The sequence below is a fragment of the Calliphora vicina genome, chromosome 5 (genome assembly GCF_958450345.1).
Source record: "Calliphora vicina chromosome 5, idCalVici1.1, whole genome shotgun sequence".
Lineage (NCBI taxonomy): Eukaryota > Metazoa > Arthropoda > Insecta > Diptera > Calliphoridae > Calliphora > Calliphora vicina.
In genome coordinates this window covers 64438201-64459711 of record NC_088784.1, presented here as the reverse complement: position 1 = coordinate 64459711, position 21511 = coordinate 64438201, and the positions used below count along the sequence as shown (strand labels likewise).

At 30.2% G+C, this 21511-nt stretch overlaps 1 protein-coding gene across 1 annotated transcript in view; it reads right to left on the bottom strand.

Moving 5' to 3' along the window:
• Positions 1 to 3100: 3100 nt before the first annotated feature.
• Positions 3101 to 21511, bottom strand: part of LOC135961999 (protein kinase 4) — a 74528-nt gene continuing 56117 nt past the window's right edge. Inside the window, exons 2-4 of the mRNA XM_065513668.1 lie at positions 9622 to 9753; positions 4048 to 4362; positions 3101 to 3860 (exon numbers count right to left, since the gene is read on the bottom strand). Of these exons, the coding sequence (XP_065369740.1) occupies positions 3510 to 3860; positions 4048 to 4362; positions 9622 to 9753 (798 nt within the window). The 3' untranslated portion in view covers positions 3101 to 3509. The remainder of the gene's footprint in view (positions 3861 to 4047; positions 4363 to 9621; positions 9754 to 21511) is intronic.

Below are 21511 nucleotides of genomic sequence, written 5' to 3'. Positions count from 1 at the left end.
CATGTTGAAATAACTAGTTATGTAGCTAATCAAGGAACCAGTTAGGTAGCTAGTAAGGTAACTAACTGACTCTATGTTATGCTCTGACAACTTTGAACCAGCTATCAGTCTCTTTGTAACCCATATAAATATATAAATGTCTTTGTAAGTCTGTTTGTTTATTTGTTTGTTCTGCAATCACGCCTAAACTGACGGACCGATTTTATTGAAATTTGGAACGTAGATATATGCTTACTTGGAAGCGTCAATGGGTTATCTTTTTTTCATTACTTGAATCAGAAAGGATAAAACAGGGCGAAACCCGGTAAAATTGGTACATTTAGTTCTTAAACAATCAAAACTAAACAGCGGAACCGATGTGATTGAAATTCGGAATATAGATTGATCATTACTTGGTAGCATCAATGGGCAATATTTTTTTTACAAATTGGACAGTAAAATGATAAATAATTGGTACTTTTATTTTTTTAACATTGAATATTTGTTTTAAAAGGAAAATATTTTTAATTTAACTCACTATACTTTCAAAAATATGTACATATTTCGAAAGTATCTTTTCAAAAATTTACTGTATATTCCTTTCTATTTGGAAGAATCAATAGGTTACTATTTACAAAGTAAATTGTTATTACGAAATATCTGGTTAATTATCATTGTGAAAATCGCAAAACTTCGCGAAATTTACTTCGGTACCATTGTGCTCTGCTTCGCTCAAAATGGTATTGTATTGTATGGGCATGGCACCTACCATACAAAGTAAATAGTTCTCTTCGAATATCAATTTGAGTTCAATATAAAATTGCACGGACCGGAACAGGGGGGTTTGACACCTCCCATACAAAGTAAATAGTTATTTTCGAATATCTGGAGAAATATAATTGTGGAAGTTTCTCCGGATAGCACCCTTATCATTTGACATAGTTTGGCTTAAAATGGCCGGTATAGAATTCGTGGGCGTGCACCTCTCATACAATGTAAATGGTTTATTTCGAATATCTGATGAACTATAATTGCTAAAGAAAAAATTTAAAATTTATACCCATTAATTTTTTATCATTATACGAAGTTTGCCTGAAAATGTGCAGGATTGGATTAGTGGGCGTGGCACCTCCATGCAAAGTAAATAGTATTTTCGAATATCTGCAGAACTACAATTGTGGAAGTCTTCAGAATTTATATGAAACAATTTATTATCAGTACTGAAGTCTAACTAAAAATGGGACGGATCGGAATAGGGGGTGAGCCATATACCAAACAACGTAAATAGAGTTTTCTAAACATCTTGTGATTTCTAGATTCTTCAAACCGAGTCATGCTAGTCTGTTTATAAAATAACTAGTCACGTAGCTATGTAACTAGTGCTGAACCTAAATGATAGGTAAAATCAATAGTTCATGACAGTCACCCACAACTGTTGGATATTTATAAAGGTATTAGACATATCTTAATCAAAGGCAGACTTTTAATAATTTGACAATCACAATCATATTTTGAATAGTAATTAAAAAATATGATTTAATAAAATTATGTCTAATAAAACTGTTCACTAGATTGCATCAGTAAAGGGTTTTCCAAGAGGCAAGTAAAGATTTTGACAGTTGTTTTATCTTTTGTTAATTTTCATTTCCCAGGAAAAACTGAATTAGTTCCACAACTAGTTCTAGAACGCATACATATAGCCATTACTTGTTTTAGTTTGGCGTTGAAACTACTGATTTTTGTTTGAAATTGACACCATTGGAAGTAGTTCTATGGAAGCGATAAATAACTAACGACAATATTTGGAAAATATCTCAATATTTAAATTTTAAACGTACCTAATGCCATTTTTTATATTGCATTTTGCTACAAGTTAATTTTGATGACAATTAAATTCAAATTTTTTCAAAACAAAATTAATTGTGTTTCCATAAATGTATAAAGTTCTAGTGGTTCCATAAAGTTATTTCAGAATTACACCATTTCCAATTGTATTTCAGAAGTTTGTAATTATATTTCAGAAAATTCCAATTGTATTTTAGAAATTTTCATTTGTATTTCAGACTTTTTTCAGATTTAAAAAGTTTCTAATTGTATTTCAGAATTTTCTAATTGTTTTTCAGAAATTTCAATATGTATTTCAGAAATTTCCATTTGTATTGCTATTCGAATTTTCTAAAATACAAATGGAAATTTCTGAAATACATTTGGGAAAATTCTAAAATATAATTTGAAAATTCTTCTACAATTGTAAATTTCTATAATGTAAATGGAAAATTCTGAAATATAATATTCTGAAATTCAAATAGAAAATTCTGAAATTCAATTGGAGTTTTCTGAAATAGAATTGGAAATAGTGTAGTTTGTGTTATACATATAGAACTAGTCTTGAACCAATGTGATACTAGTTCTTATAAAACTCTATAGAATTTCTTAAGAAATATTGATCCTCAGAATGGGATCTAGAAGTAGTTGCGATATCAGTAGTTTTATGTTTGTTATCAAAGAATCTAAAGTGGTTCTGGTGATAAGTAGTCGTTCAAGAACTAGTGAGTTTGGAACAAGTTCTAAAAATTTTCCTGGGTTTTATTATTTTTCAGACAAACAAATTATTATAAAAAATGGAGTTTTATTTTTGCAAACGACGCCACTTCATACAATGTCCAAAAAGTGGCAATACATCCACAGAAAGAAGATATGAATATGAACGATATGTGGTTCTAACAGTACATGTCACATAAATGAAGGCATAAGAGCATGGCTATATCAGGCAGAGGCAATATAAACTGTCCAAAAGATTGCGCCCCTGGTATTTGGTGTTTTATTGGTCTTTGCCAATAACCAGCAAAGTCAATGTCAGCATATCTCGTCCCATCACTCAAATTCAGACTAATTGCACCAAAGTCATCTATCGGGTGCGCATCACCCTGCATATCTGTGCCGTTTTATTACAACATCTTAAGTCTAGGATCCAAATGTGGATTGTAAGAAGATGAACCAGAATATGACCTTAACTCGACGTACGATGTTATAATATATTGCCACAGATGTGTATTTGTCTAATAGTTCTTTAAGAAATGAATGTAACAAAAAATTGCAAAAACGAAAGATACAATGAAAATTTGTTCAATATTTTAATGTTATTAAATATTTGTTACCCAATATTGCCAATCATTTGTTTACTCCCGTTATTTCCTATTCCCATTTATTTCTCCATTTAACCTTCACCTTCATTTCTGTGCAACAAGCAAAATCGATTGATTTTTCTTTTTACAATTTTCATAAAATGTGTGTGCTGTTTTGCCGAAACAGCAAAGAATTTTGATTCCAATGTTAGTGGAAAGAAAAATTCCTTAAAATCAATTGAATCGAATTTAATTAAAGTCTATTATTAAGAAATACTCGTACAACTACAATTACAGGAGACAACAGGAACACTTACTAACAACGGTTGGTACTACTTTAAGAAATAGTATAGGATGATTGGATGTTTAAGCAGCTTTTACTGGGTTTTGCTTTGAAATTTCTTTTCAATGTTGCTGCAGACCATTATTGAGGGAAGATTTTCTTATTTCTGCCTGTTGCACAGGGGCAGCATTTTGTGTTGCTGCTGCTGGTGTTTCGGACGTTTGGCGTATTCGATTCAGCATTTCAAATTGTGTTTTTGGTTCTATTGTGCCAGCAGATTTTTGCATGCCATAGTACGAGGAGGATGACTGTGCAGATGCTGATGCAGGGTATGAAGGATAAGAGGAGTATTTTGGTGGCTGTTGTTGTGGCAACAATTGGTGATGCTGTTGATCCTGTTGTTGGGGCTGCTGATAGCCTCCCGTTAAGCGTCCCACCAAATTATTGACTGCACGTAATGTTGATATGGGTATCTGTGATAATTGAAAACATAAAACGTATTTAATATTGTTTCTTACTTTCTAGGTTTAATTAAAAATATGTATGTAGGATTGTGTGTATAAATTTTCATGGCGAAGAGAAGCAAAAAAACAATTTTAATTAAATATTACTGCTGGTTTAAATTTTTCTTTATAATTATAAATATGGATACCATTTTACCTCAAATATACTGTCGATAATTGGACGAAAACTGAATGTTCTAACATCTCCCTGGTCAGCGGGCACGTTGAGAATGTTGTTGCTGTTGCCGCTGTTAGGCTGTTGTGGCTGTTGATTGTTGTTGTTGTTGGTAAATTGATTAAATAAACTACTTAAAAAGTTATTATTATTAGTGTTGTGCTGTTTATCGCTATTGGCGTAATTGTTGTAGCGATTGTTGCCGTTGTAATACTGTTGGTTTTGCTGCTCGTAAAGTCCATATTCCTGACCAGGATACAGTACTAGATTCTGTACTCTTATAGGTTGAATTGAGGACTGTAAATAAATACAATTAAAAATTAAATATTAACATATTTTTCTTAATTACATACAATTTTAAATAGAGGAGAGTGTGGTTAAAAATAAACTGTGTTTTTTTCTGGCTTTAATAAATGAATACGAATATATTTTTTTACTTTTCTGATGGATCTAGAGTCTAGATTCTAGACAAATCATGCAAATCAAAATTTAAACAAATTTGGTAAAAATACACAAATTTACAAAAAAAAATATATTTTTTTGATTATTAAATGAAACATACATATATTTTTGAGATACATTTACCCCCATTAACACGAAGCCTGGTTAGGTGTTAACTAATAGTTATACTATAGTCGGTTAAAATTATTTTTGTATGAAAACTGTCAGTATAATTATTAGTTAAAACATAACTAGGCTTCGTGTTACTGGGGGTTAATCAACAAAGAAAAACATTTTGGTGCAGTTATATCTTTGGTGGTTTTGTATTAGTTGTGCATTGGTACCACCAATAATATTTTAATTTTTTTTCCTATGTGCAGCTTTGGATCTACCTTAATTTTTCGATATTGTCTGTCATAAGTAAATTCTTATGTCGGTTTCCTAATTTTACATGTTCATTATTTCTATAAATAAATTGGGACGATCTTTTTCGGATGTGGATCTTATATGGGAGCTATGATCAAATATGGATCGATATTCACATACTCATATCATTTGTGAATAAGTATTAGTGATCTATGTAAAATTTTAGTTCGATATTGGAAGTGATCCTTATATGGGAGCTATAACCAATTATATGCCGATCTTTATAAAATCCGGTTCGATTTGTATGTATGTATATGCGGAATATGCGTGTGGAATTTCAACCCGATAGCAATTTTTATAAGATATTTATGTGTATTCAAATGATTTTCGGTAGTGAACTATATAGTACCGAGCATAAAAAATGCAACGCACAGAAAAAAAAGTGCGAAATAAATCTATAACTTCTAAACGGTTAGTACGATTTGAATTAAATTTGACATGTTCAAAGAGGAAGTATTGTCAAGTTTAAGTTTTGAATTTGGACCTCATGGGCATCAGGGGCACTACCAAGGGGTCCCCAAAGTAGGAAACGATCATATTTCTTCGTACGTAGAATCTCCTAACCATTTTAAATAATTATTTTATAAAAAAATTTACAATTCTAGTCAATTTTCTTAGACTTGCATTTTTTTTTGCTCGCAAAAATTTACCACTAATTTTACTAAAAATTTTATAATTATCCTTATGTGCAAAAATATTGGCCATACAATAATTGACTATGAACACAAATAGTAGATGGGGAGAATTGGATTCATTGCATATTTTATGCTCCATAGTGTATATGGGGGCTTTGCTGATTTTGAATACCGAACTACCTAAGACAATAATTAAAATTTAGTTGGAATTTTACTAAGTTTGTTAGTGTATTTTGGACTTGAGGGTGTTTTACACAGATGAACAGACAGACCTGCTCAATCGACTTAGAATTTCATAAAGATCAAGAAAATATATAAAGTTGGGTCTTAGATGAATATTTTTCAATGTTACACACGTTATGACAAACTTATATATATATCACATTAACCACTTATGGTTTTGGCTCTGATTCTTAGGCATCAGTTTTGGCGGCATTTTACATGCAAGGTTACAGTTTGATTACCCCAAGAAATACACTGTGTCAGCGAAAGTAAATGTGTGTTCGAATCTATGTACGAATTTGACACTTTTTTTCAGTTAATCGGGGCACCAAGCGGGTTAACTTAATTTGAGTACGTTCTCTTCAACTAATAGAGATAACCTACATAATTTTGTATATCTTCACTTGGACTATTTATATTTAAAATTTTGGCTCATTCGAGAGCCGTGGTGACCAAAATTGAGGGACTACGTATTGGCACCCATTAGCGCTAGGAAGCTGAACAAAACTCGAAAACACCTCAGCTCCAAACATGTGAAATTTCGTAACAATATCTCCAATAGATCCCGAAAAAACGTATCTAAACCACTGTGAGTTGTTGCAGATATTGATTTTTGCAAAGTAAAATTGTGCTTTTTGATTGATAAATAATGTGCTAAGAATTAGGTAAGTTTGTAACCCTACATCATCATAGTGGGGTGGGTATATTGCGTTTGTGCTGATGTTTGTACAAAAATATTAGTCCAACAACTAATCTTAAAGTATACCGATCTGATTAAACGATGTTCATCAGTCCGTCTGGCTGACTTGCTGTCCATGTAAACCTTGTGCACAAAGTACAGGTCGCAATATTGAAAACATTTCGATATAATATGGTACATAAATTCAAGGACAAAGCTATTGAAACAGGCTAAAATCGGTCCATTATTTCACCTAGCCCCATACAAATGTCTTCCCGAAATTGGATTTTATCGTTCATAATTGTTTAATTTATATAGGCATCTACACAAATTTCGCTCCAAATAAGTTTTATATATACGGAATTCATGTTACCAAATTTTATTATGACCGGTCCATAACACTGTACAACAGCATTTTTGGAACAGACTGAAAAAATGTTGTAAGTTAATAACTGAGAGAATTCTTATTGTCAGAGTTATATTGTCGAATTTTATGGGGATCATTTTTGTGGAAGATCTTAACCCCCTATCTCCTCTCTTTAGGGGTCAATTTGACCCCTTTTTTGAGAAAATCGAAACAAGTCCTTTTATAAAGGACATTTAAGGATTAAAATATTCTACGAAATTTTTTGCGGTAAAATTTCATTGGGGGTCACCAAAGACACAAAAGTTGTAAATAGAACCCTTTACGCTTAATTAGCAAAATTACACGCCATATCGGGTCTCACATTTTTTAAAAATATCTCCAAAAATCCAAGTGTGATCCGAATGAGCTGAATAACCTAAACATCTCTTGAACTAAAAGAGATAACTTACATATATTTACATATATTTTGTAGATCTCCTTATGGACTATTTACATTTTAAGATCTTCCACAAAAATGGTCCCCATAAAATTCCACAATATAACTCTGACAATAAGAATTCTCTCAGATATTAACTTACAACATTTTTTTCAGTTAGTCTAATGCTACCTTCGATCAAAAAATTAAAATTTTGACCCACTGTAAAAAAAATTCAGACCAGCTGGACTGTAAGTTTATTATACAAATATGATCTACTAAACATGCCCTTTCAGAATTATAGGGTCGCTGTTCTGTTCCAATCAATAAGTCTCAATTTGTTGGACAGTGTAATTAGTCATAGCTCCCATATAAGAACAGCTTCCGAAAATCACTTTAACGAGCATAAATCTCATAAAAATAAATAAATTTCATATAGACATAAATCACACGACCTAATTTTATGGTGATCGGTCCATAATTGGCCATAGCTCTCATATAAGACCCACTTCAAATATCACTCACGAATATATACTATTCAAATTTTAAAAGGAAAATATTTTTGCTTATTTACTTATTGTAGTGTATTATAATATGGTCGGGCTTGACAGACCTAACTTTCTTACTTGTTTTATTTATGTTTCGACTGCAAAATTGATTCAATAAAATCAAAATGATTTAATTAATTTATATTGGGAATACTCCATGATTCAGAGTGATCAAAAGAAATAAAAAAAAATTAAGTATCCTTCAAATTAAGGAGAGAAGAAAAAATACAGCAACAAAGAAATTTTAAAAGGAAACTTAAACTTTTAACATATGTATGTAAATGTTTGAAATAAATTTGTTTTATCTAAAAAAATTGTTAATAAATAGCATGAAAATAAATGTTTAGAACTGAACAAATTTGTAATGTACCAGAGTTAAAAATAACTACTAAAATAACAATAGTAAATATACCTAATTTTAAACTACAGTATTAACTATTGAAATTTAGCACAATAAATGAATAAAATTGCAGTTAATTAAAAAAAACAAGAGGTCAACAAGTATGTAATTGAAAAAAAATAAGAAACAACTGCCCACTCTCAGGCAGCAAGACCCCGGAACGATTGGACATCAGGGTCAGCAATCAAATATAGAACAAATAAGAGTGTTATATTTGGTTGTTCCGAATCAATATGTGACAATAAAATATTTATATGGTATAGGTGTTATATGGGGGGTAGGGTCAATTATGAACCGATCCTCACAAAAGTGGGTTCAATGATTTAGGTTCATATAAAACTTGTTTATTTCCAATTTCATCACGATGTATTGTGAATGTTCAAGTCATGTTTAGGGAGTAGGAACAAATGTAGCACGATTTTTGCCATACTTTGCATTTGCAGTATAATTCGAATTATTCTGCTAGATCTAGAGTACTTAGAAGTAATTTGTGCAAATTTTATCATATTTGTGACTGCTCAAACAGTATTCCGGGGGCCATTTGTATGGGGTCATGGACCGGTAATGCCAATTTTCAATACCAAACCAACCTTATCAACAGAAAGTATTTGTGGAAAATTTCGGGCAGCTAGCTCCTTTTGTTTGGGCCACATCTTGTTTTAAAACCTAAAATTTGGTTTTGAATTTTGTCGGTTTTTTGGTATTAATCGGTGTCCGTATTATATTGGTGGTGGATATATAAGATTCGGCACAACAGAATATAACAGTCTTAACTTGTTTTAGACTGTTGAACATCTTAGGATTTGTTTGTTACACATGTAACATTTTATATATTAATTTTATGTAAATTTAATAAAAATTGTTTATGCTTTATAATTTTAATGTCCATTGAAAAGGCTATCTGACACGATAACGAAAAACTACTACTTTCACGTATATATCGATTTTTCCATGTTTTCAAATGACTGTTGCATGGTTTTATCAATTAATTTTGTAAAAAAACCTGACTAGACATAAAATTTAAAACAATAAAATTCCTACGAACTTAAGCCAGACTTATATTAATTATTTCAAAAAAAGTAAAAAAATACTAAGGTCAATAAACCTTAATTATCGCAAATATCAATGACAAGACAGTTCATGACACGATATCTTTTATCCATGCAAGTAGTTGTTGCTTTTCAGTCATTAAAGTCAAGAAAAGAAAACAAAAATTACTTTATTTCAAGTGCATTATAAATATTTATAAATTGCAACTCACGAACAAGAACCACACAACCAAATAAATATGAAATTGCAAGAAAACAAAAAAAAAAAAAAAAACATTAAATATTCATTAATTTTTTTTCTAAATATTTGAAGATCCAACAACAGAAATGAGCAAACATAAATAACAACAAATACACAACATTTACTTACTTACGTCGTTTACCATGACCACATCTTGGCGAGGCCCTCTGGTATAACCAGTGACACGAGTAAATTCTGTCACTAGATGCGACATTACCACTAGTAAAACAAACCATACAAAACGATCCATAGCGGTAATAATTATCTGCAAAAAAAATCAAATAAAATTATAAATTTAATTTGAGATTAAGATTCACTAGATTGCAGATGATAGATAGATAGATGATAAAAGAAAACATAATAATATAAACAAATAAACTGAAAGCTATTAATAAAACATTAACATTAGATCAGAGTTTGAAATGAATGTATTCATGATGAATGCTGGTTTGACAAATGATCAAAATCATTATAATAAATATAATTATTTGAAAGCTGTAAAAGTTATTAAAAAGCTCGAGAATAGACAATTTACTCTAAATATTGGTATACCAAAAATCTGTTCCAATCTGGTTTCACCATGAATGATAATGTCATATACATATTTAATATTTAATCCTATTGGGAAAAATAAAATCGGTCAATAACTCTTTGAGTTAGAGGGGGTAAAAATTTGACATTTTGGATAAAAAGGTGTTTCTCCTGATCCATGTAACTTATTACCTATTGTTCTTAGCAAAATGTGTCCCAAATAGTTTAGACAGCTATTCTTTCAATCTTCAAAATCATCAAAAGTTGGTTCACTTGGCATGAAATCCGATATGCCCCTGAGACTTTTTATACTGCAAATTAGAAAATGGCTGAGGTATGAGCAAAACAAAAACCTGCATAGAAGATATTTGATAACTTATATGTAATTTTGAAGGGTACATATCAGTCACTTATAGTCTCATTATAGTATAAACAATAAAGTTTTTTTATTGTTTCGAAAATGTCCTATTCTGTGCCAACAAAGTGTCATATGCGGGAAGTTTTGCCTTACTTCTTTAATTAAAAACATGTAAGAGTGCTATATTCGGCTGTGCCGAATCTTATATACCCTTCACAAAATTATACTTTAAGATAAAGTTTTTAAATATTTTTAGGTAAACAAAATTATAATTTTTTTTTCAAAATTTGTTTTCCAATTTTTTTTTGAAATAGTTTTTTAATTTATTTAAAGAAAGTTTTTTCCAAATTTTTTTTAAAATTTATTTTTTTAATTTTTAAATAATTTTATTGAAAAAAAAAAATTATAAAAATAAATTTTTTTTTGGTGAAAAAAAAAATTCGGGTTAAAAAATATATTTCTCCATTTCGACTTATTGTAGGTCCAACTTACTATAGCCTTATATACATTGTTGCAATTGACTTTGAAATATCTATCATTGGATATCCATATTGTCTATATTAGTAATCAAGATATAGATAAAAAATAGGCCAAAAATCGAGGTTATCCCGGTTTTTTCCTTATATCTCAGCCATTTGTGGGCCGATTTTAAATAGTAACCGAGCCGGAAGAATTACCGCTATATGGATGTATGAATCATGTATGTTAGTTATTTGGGGGCTACGGAAAGTTGATTTCAACATATGTGACGGACAGACATAGTATAGGACAGATATAACATAGGAATTGAAGCTGAGAGACCTGGAAAGATGATTTTGTATGTCTGAAATGCTGCGTAAGAGATAGTCTGTGAAGCCCGGCCAACCGCTGGTCGGACCAAAGGGTCCCACAGGGAACCTGTACCGAACGCAACTGATTCGTTTGAATTCAGCGGCCAAGCCAGAATATGCGGCCAGACATGAAACCGTAATATTCCATTATGACAACGCTTGGCCACATGTTGCAATACCTGTTAAAAAGTATTTAGAATGAATTGGTTGGGACTTAAAGTCCAGAACTGCCTACTATTTGTTTCGAACTCTATCTCTCGGATACGCTTCACTTCAGTACAGAGTATCCGAAATCAAAAGATGATCTCGGAATCCATAGAGAGAATTTTCTCAATTTCATATTGAAATTCTCAATTGAAATTTTCTCAACTTAAAGTTGAAATTCTCAATTTTAATTGGAATTTTCTCAATTTAAAATACAAAATCTCAATTTAGTTTAAAATTTTCTCAATTTAAAGTTCTCAATTAAAATTGGAATTTACTCAATTTAAAACGGAAATTCTCAATTTAAAATGGAAATTCTCAATTTCATATTGAGATTCTCAATTTAAATTGGAATTTACTCAATTTAAAATACAAAATCTCAATTTAGTTTAAAATTTTCTCAATTTAAAACGGAAATTCTCAATTTAAAAAAGAAATTCTCAATTTCAATTGGAATTTTCTCAATTTCATATTGAAATTCTCTATTTCAATTGGAATTTTCTTAATTTAAAGTTGAAATTCTCAATTTCATTTCGAGTTTTTTCAATTTCATATTGAAATTCTCAATTTAAATTGGAATTTACTCAATTTAAAATGGAAATTGCACTGGATGCACTTTTTTCGGGTACGTATTTAACCTATTCAATATCTACAACTTTGCTTCAGCCACAAAAGAGATATTTCGTACGATATACCGAGATATAACCGTGTTAAAATATAGAAAAAGTGATAAAAATCCACCTTGAGCAAAAAAAAAAATCGTATGGCCATTAAATTATTATGGCAGACAACTTGACAAAACTAATGATGCAGAATTTGTTATTTCAACATTGTTACAAGTTTTTTAAAAATATTATAGTTACAGTAACTATAACCATATATATGGTTACAGTAAACAAGTATATGTTTGTGACAACCATATTTATGATGAATACTTTTATCATAATATATAAGCCTAGAACAACATAATATGGTAAGTCTTTCATCATATAAATTGTTGTCACAAACATATATGTACTTGTTTACTGTAACCATATCTATGGTTGATACAATCATGTGAATCGTTAATTAACCATATCATAGTTACTACAATGATGTATGTAATTACTGTGACTATAATATTGTTAATAAAAATGTAACAATGTTGAAATGGTTACAGTAAACATGCACAACTATATTTTTTCTCTACGTGTACATTTTCGAAGTCATTCACATTGCAAGTATGGATATCTAATGATAGACGTATATAACGCTATAAAAATTCTGACCTACAATGAGTCGAAATCTGGAAAAATATTTGTTAACCGGAATTTTTTTATTCACCAAAAATATTTTATTTTCACCAATAATTCTTTTTTTACCAAATAATTTAGAAGTTACCCAAGCATTTTTGTTGGACATCTACACTACCGGAAGATTTGCTTTTGTAATGTTTTTCATAGCCCTTGGAGTTTTCGACTTCTATACTAATAAGGGCGTTATCTTAAAGTCCCCCGCTGCATTACCACCAAACAAAAATGTAAGCCTCTCCTTAGAAACCCGGCTGCTATTTTTACTTCTTTAGATACAAATGTTCTTGTTGGCATTCTCTTCCAGAATAGGTCTTTTTCATCTACATTAAACACTTGCTGAGGGGTGTATCCCCCATCTTCAATTATATCCTTCAATCCTTCCTTTTTCGGAAAACTTTGAGCTGCTTCGTTGTTCGCACTTGCTGATGCTACGACAACTTTTAAATTATGAATTGTGCTCTTTTTTTAATTTTGTTAAACCATCATCCACTGACCGTAAAATTAAATCAGCCATATCTTATTCTTGTACAGAATTAGATTTGAATTCATAAAACAAACTAACAGCTTTTCTTTGGATAACTATAGTTGTTACCGGAATGTTTTTTTCGCCAAAATCTTTTAATCCACAATAAAAGCGCTTTTCCATTTTTTCCACGATTACTGGTCTTATTCTTGACATGTTTTCAAGAGAACAAGACGCAGCTACAGTTGCCGGTATTTCTGTTGCATTTTGATAATTCTACTTATTGTTGTAGGTGGAAGACCCATCGTATTGACTTAGATAAATAATGCCTTTTCTCAACGGTACGGCTTATAATTTCTAATTCAGTTTTTAAAGAAATTACATTTCGCTTTTTTTAGAATTTTATTAGTTTTATCTTTTGAATTCATAATTAATACATATGTACTTTAATATTACAATTAAATACTTTTGTTATTAAAATACGTTTAAATTTTATTTAATTTTGAAAATTTTTAATACGGGAATTCCTCTGTTTTTGTTTATAAACAACAAAAGCGACGTAAATCGAACGTCGACGCAAATCGAAATTGAAGAGAACAAAACTTTTAACGACGTTAATGAAAACAACGTTAATCGAGACGACGTAAACCGAGGCATTACTGTATAGCTCTCTTATTTGTTTAACATAATTTATTTTTTCAGAGTCCTTTATTCCAATTCTCCTACAAATAACTTTGTTCAGCTATATTTAAATTTTGAATCACAATTTAGTTCAAGTAACTAAATATCAAATTTAACACGAATGCATTCTTTTCAAACTCTGGTAAGAAAATAAAAGACAAAAATTAAAATACCAACATCATTATTAAAACTCATCTTAGATGATTCAGCTACAAATGGTAACAAAATTAAAGTGCAACAACAAAATACACACAAAAAAATATGATATAAATCGCTTAAAAAAAACCAAGAATATCAAATGAAACTAATTGAACACTTAAGCACCGACACAAACACTGACTTTACAAAAGTTCACTTCAAAATTAAATGCCACATTGATCTTGTACGAGTACTTGTGCAACACTGCTGCGTTTCACTATTAAAAGTTTAACAGCAACAACCAACATTTAAATCCTCTATTTAAAGGAATGAATTGTTAGTTTTTTGCATGACTCGATTCCAAAGTCTTGATATGGCTGCTGTTATACTACAATTACAACAATTGAATGTTGTATGGTTAGTTGTTGTTGCTTTTAATGTTTTGTTTTATTTGTTTTTTTTTTCTCGTTCTCACAAAGTCAAGCTCAAGACATTAGAGGAGATATGTAGATACTCTTCTAGTGTTTTGTATCTATGACTTTTGTATCTTATGTGTAAAATAACAAAAAAAAAAACCAGCAGCTGCTGCTACAACAAAAATACTCAAGTAAGATTTATGTGCCACACAAATGTGTTTCATGGACCACTACTTTTGTGGTGGCAGTGCAATTTTTCTAATGTTGTTTGATATCTAACTTATTTCAATACACTATAATTGTCTGTAGAAAAAAGGAGTAACACTGCCAACATTTATTTTTTTTTTTTTTAATTTTTTGTGGTAAATATTATGTAGTTTTTATGGAGCCCGTATTATAGATCTTTAGATCGCACCGTTGCGAGTTTTGTCTTTGTTTGCGAACTTAACCGATTGATCGTTGAAAACATTCTGACACTCAAATTTGAAAATGTTTGAAAATTTTGCACAATGTAGAAAAAAAACAGAAACTAAATAAGTAAATGAAAACCAAAACAACTTTTAAGAAGCAGTAAAAGACAAAGATGAAGTAGGTAGGTAGGTATTGAAATTGAAGACATACTTGTTTTTCTTTTTGCTGTTAACACTGTTGACTCGCTCACGACTAGACAGGCAGACCCACACACACTTCGTCGAGCTGTTAGTGAGTGGGGGGAGGGATACCAAATTGTAACAAGTGATATATAGGAAACTAAGTGTAACAGGATGTGAAAAGAAAACACAGTGACTTTTGGAATTGTTACCAATTATCACAAACATGTTACTTTAACAGTTGCTTTCTGTTATGTAGCTGTTATGAGATCAAATACGAAATTATGTTAAATGGCAGATCACAGTGATTCGTCCCCGTATAACGACTGGGCAAAAGAGAAAGTATTGTCCTAGACTTATGCAATTTCGAATAATTAAGAACAATACCTCCCAAATATGTATTCTGAAATTGAAACGTATAATAAAATAATGAATAATATAGAATTCTTGAGAATACTTGTTATAATCGATCAATATTACTCATACGCAGATATGGTTCATGCGAAAACCATCCAAAAATTACATAATAGAGAAGTAGTTAAGGCAGGGGTTCAAGCGGTTCGATTTAGGTGAAACATGCATGATTTTTACATTAGCGTGTCATTGGAGATCATGTGATTATGCGAGTATTTGAATATAAAGCCATCATTTGAAAGATTGCATACAACCAATGCAAGTTCGAAGAATTGACTACGTTTTTTCATTGGTGAAACACATTTATTGTTACATGCTGTGAAAAACCTTATCAACAGAGAGTATTTGTAGCCAGCTTGAAAGATGGACGGACATAGCTAGATCGTCTTAACATTACATAAGGACCCATGATTTTTTATATGGAAAATTTCTTGTCAATTTTTGAAATCGATGCCTTCCGATCGGTATGAACATTTTTTCACTTTTTTTAAAATAACTTCCAGGAACTCCTAATTTTTCACTAACAATATTTAATATATTATTCAACACAAGTCATTGGTTCTGACTCAGTCACATTAAGAAAATTTATAAAAAAATTTTTGTATGAAAAAGTGCAATATATTTGATGGACCTAGTTTTAAAGTGGCATATTTCTGAATCTAATTGAGATATTGATTTGACATTTCTTTGTAAGACCAAAAATTAACTTATTTATACAAAAAAATATAGCTCGAAATAAATGTGGATCAAATTGTTCCTAATATTTGCAATCCTATTAAAATGTTGATACAAATATTAGTTTTATAATCTCAATAAATATGTAATATGTAATAAAATCTTTATTTATTAACAACACCCAATAAAATTGTCATTCTAAATAACAAAATGTAAAAAAATTGGGCAAGAAGTCAAAGGGAATCCCGCAATTCCTAAAAATTATAGCCAAAATCCCAAAAATGATATTTTTTACAATTTTGCATATGGGGTCCACATTTCTTTCTGGGATAGGAAAATACTTTGGTGATAAATAGGGAACACATCAAGGTTTCTAAAACTGCTTCCCGTTTTTTTATCCCAGCTTTGGGATTTTAGAACATGTGGCCCAAATATGAAATTTTGATAAAAAATTGGTAACATTCCGAAGGGAGTAGGGACGACATACTCGAAAAATAGGACATGTTTTTTTATACCAAAATGTTCTTCGTAAACATACCTTACAGAAAAATGTAAAATGGTTATATATTCTTAAAGAAAGTTTTTTTTTAATAAAAAAAAGAGTTCGCACTAAAAACAGGAAAATCAACTATTTTTTGAATATTTAAATTGAAAATCGTTTATTTTTGGATCCATAATTGATATTGCTCTGAAATCTTTTGTATGTTATTCATAATTTTGTCTAACCAACAAAAAAAATTTTGACCAAAAGTGCGACCTATATTTTTAAAAAAGCGGATCAAGGTATGGACAAATTTTGAAATGCCTATAACTCGGAAATTATAAGAGACAAATAGCACACGCAAGCATGTTTTTTCAAGACCTAACCGAGCGCATTCCAAAAATATTTCCAAAAATCTTTGAAATCGGATGGGAAACAAAAAAATTACACGTGTTTAAATATTTTAAATGTCGAAGGTACCCTACTCTGAGCCCCCATTGCGCCGCTCCTGGATCATTTGTAGGGCTCATTTTAATAAGTTATACTCGAATACTCCTTGGCTACGCTCATGTCGAATTCTATTCCGATCAGATGACCAGTTTAGAAATGCCAGATTTATTTCCAAAAAATTTTGATTCTGCACCACTGTGCATCGGTATGATACAGGCCCATTACGTTACCTAATCTTGATCACGCATAACCGGCTTGATGCAAGATATGAAAAAAACGTTAAAATTTTTGAAAGTGGGCAAGGTTTGTGGAGCTTCTGAAGAGTAAATACAACCTTTTTATATAAATTTTTGATATTGGTGGAAAACTTAGGACTTGAAGATTGATTGATGTGATTTTTTTGGATGTCATTTACCTTAAAAACTAAAAAGATTTTCCATCAAGAAAAATATAAACTTTGAATTAATGTAAAATTTTAACGGTTACAGACATAACAATAAAATTTGGAAGTAATATAGATCTTATTGTTTTTAAGTAATTGGCATTACTATTGTTGCCATTCTTTGTTTTCAAACATCGAAATTCCAAAAACGGGGAAAATGTGTTCCAAAAACTGACTTTTTTTAGCAAAGTTTTCACTTTGAAGTTATTTACAGTGTGATAGTAAAAACGTTTTGTAGGGCTATACAAATATGAAAAGTTTTTGAGGATCTGTGCTTCGGTATTTTAGAATTTTTTACTCAACCTAAAATTTTGTTTCAAAATTGGACAAGTTTTGATAGGGCTGCGGGGGACAGTGTCCGCTTAAGTGATTCAAATTTTACTTTATACGTTTTTGCATTAAGTTCTCTATTCAGATCATATAAAAATTTTATATAGTCCCGAAGAAAAATTTTTTCTATAAAAGAAAAAATATAGGGACCTTTTTGGGAAAAAACTTAAAAATTACACTCATAAAATGTTGAAATATCTAAAAAGATATATCAACTTTGGATGCGTATAGCACTTTATAGGGACGAGATAATTGTTATCAGGTTTGTTTTGATTTCTTTAGAATTTTATCACAAATATACGTCATATTTTAAAAAAAAGATTCGACTCACCATAGGCCCGATATATATATAAAATACAAAGAAAATGATCTAGCTAAATTTAAAAAAAATTAAACCTAAATATCTCTTGAACTAACCTACAGATATAGGCATATTTTGTTTGAACCTTAGACCTTTTCAAGGACTCTCTATATTTTAAATTTCAGCTCATTCGGACCATAAATGGATTTTTGGCGACTTTTTTTAAATTTGAGGGGCCACCCTCAAATCCCCATCGCGCATGAGAAGCTGAACAACTGTAAATCAACTTGAAAATACCCCAGCCGAGTAAATAATATAGCACAACATAAAAGTGTAGACTTTATGTGCTATTTAGGGTGCCTAGACACTTTCAGAATGCATTGATATATTCAGCTTTACCGTAGTTACAACTTTGCTAAATATTGTTAGTGACAAATTAGGAGTCCCTGAAAGTTATTCTAAAAAAGTGAACAAACATTTATTCGTCCTATATTTTTCCAAAAAAAGTCTACGAAGAAGTTATTTTCTGGGAAAAAGTTTTAAAAAAATTTGTTTGGCAGACTCTTAGTTATATTATTGCCATATAAAGTTAAGCGGTATCACTTAGTCTGAATTAGCTGTTGGCCAAATACTGATGACACCATTTTTTGAGGGCCCTCTGATGTACAGAATCTTTTGGGGCCCATAAAAAGAAAAATTGGTCACCAAATGTCCCAAATATGTAGTTTAGATAGCTATTACTTCAATCTTCCTGAAAGCAAACAATTTGTTGACTTTTTTTCAAAAACACCTGGCCCCCTCTAACTAAAAGAGTTCTCGATCGATCTTGTTGAAAATTTGTGTCTGAATTACTATACAATAGGACTATACTATACAAATGGAAGAGATCGATTTGAAAAGTTGTTTCACTTGACATGAATTCCCTCATATACAAATTTACAGCAAATCTATTTGAAAAATTCTATGTTGCAAATAGCTTACCTTCCCAAACTTCTTGAATCACCTTAAATTGAATTTGTATAATTCAAACTCACATAACAACAAAATTGTTATAAATACAACTAATAATAAGTAACTAAAGATGAATTACAGATACTCATATTGTGTATATTTTAAAGTCTTTCCCATAAATTAAAGTTTTTTTGTTTTAAATTCTAGAATGTAAAATTTAAGTTTTCAGCTTAAAACAAGCCAAGCTTGTAATTATAAGTTTTGAAAACAAAATAATAAAAATAAACTACAAAAAAAATAAAAACCAAATGCAATAAAAATTACACCATTCAAATAAATAAGTTTCCATAACAGTGCTGGTATGTATCCGTACTATTGAAAATCTAAACTTGACGTTTAAATTTTGTTGCTATTTTTTTTTTTGATCATTTCAATTTTTAGTTATTGTTGGATTTGTTTACAAAATATTTAAGTGAAAAATTACTTCTAATGGTTGGTGTTTTAGCAAAATTTTTAAAACACATTCACATTAGTAGTTACAATCGAGTTTATCTGTCTAAGCCAATAAGAGTACAATGTGTTTGGAAATCATGAAAAACTTGTAAGAAAATGTGGGTTACAACAAGGTCATCATGCTGCAACGTGTTGTAAATAATCCAAGCATAAACATGTTTCTATTTTTCTTCATTATTTTTCCAATAAAAACAACTACAGTCACTTCAATACGAGTATGATTATGCTATTTGTATATTTTTTTTTTGTATGTAATAATTCATCAAAACCGCCAGTAACAAATATATTCAATTGACAGACATTCAATTGTTTGCAACCTATTCAATACCTTTCAATCTTGACTGTATTTTGTTAATGTTTAAATAAAGGGTGTTTTTTTATAGAGGCCGGAGAACTTTAAATTGATTTAAAGTTCGGATTTATTAATTTATTAATATCTCAACAACAACAATAGCGAGACTCGAAAAATATTGCTCTTAGACCAATCCAAATATTTTAACAGAATTTTATGGTTATAGGAGGCTCAAGTCAGATACCCCCATATAAAATAATTATTAACTGTGCTATATCTATAGAACTACAATATTAAACACACTAAATTTGCTGTGGGTAACTCTGAAAACAAACTAAATGTTCCGACAAAATTGGGAGGGTATACGAGAGGGAGTTAGGTACCCCTTATACAAATGAATTATTAATTATCCTATATCTATAGAACTACATCAGTAAGACACACTAAATTTATGCATGTTATTGGTAAAAAAAACCAAAGAAAAAGTACATTGGTCTGTAATTTTCGATCTAGAATTAAATTCTTAATCGATTAAACAAAAAATAATATTGGATTCCATAAATCAAATGTACCTTTTTGATGTTTTTAAAACCGATTCCGACAATAATTGGATTATATGACAACCCCGATTACCTAGTGATGGGAGGTTGACTAAAAGATATCTTTCCCAACAACTGCCACTAAACGAATTCGGATACGAATTATTTAAGAACTGATTTTCAAAGATTTTTTTAACATATTTAGAAAAGTTCATTGAAAGTACAGATGTGATTATCACTGGATCCCGATATAAAATTTTAAAATTCTCGCAGTCGCTCGCTAACACAATTTTTTTATACCCTTCTCCTTCGTGAGAAGGGTATATATAAGTTTGTCATTCCGTTTGTAATTTCAACAATATAATTTTCCGACCCTATAAAGTATATATATTCTGGATCCTTATAGATAGCGGAGTCGATTAAGCCATGTCCGTCTGTCTGTTGAAATCAATTTTCTGAAGACCCCAGATATCTTCGGGAACCATATCTTCAATAATTCTGTCAGACATGCTTTTGAGAAGTTTCTTATTTAAAATCAGCAAAATCGGTCCACAAATGGATGAGATATGAGGAAAAAACCAGGACAACCTCGATTTTTCGCCTATTTTTTCACCTATAGCTGGATTACTAAGTCATTAGTATAGACAATATGGATATTTAATGATAGATATTTAAAAGACCTTTGCAACGACGTATATAAGATCATAGTGAGTTGGACCTACAATGGGTCAAAATCGGAAAAAATATTTTTTAACCCGATTTTTTTTTTCACCAAAAAAAAAATAATTTAAAAAGCAAAAATTTTTTTTTAAAATTTAAAAAAAAAATTTTAATTTGAAAAAAAAAATTTCCAAAAAATTAAAAAACAACTGGAAAAATAAATAAATTTTGTTTACCTAAAAATATTTAAAATTTTTATTTTGAAGTATAATTTGGCGAAGGGTATATAAGATTCGGCACAGCCGAATAAAGCTCTCTTACTTGTTTATTTTAAAAATTTCCAATTGTATTCTTCATTCATTCATCAGAACAGCTGGATTCATAGGATAACATAGTGACGAGACGTAATTGTAAAAAACCTAAATTTGTTGTCAAAATCTTATTTCTTGCAACAACAAAATACATGTTAGTG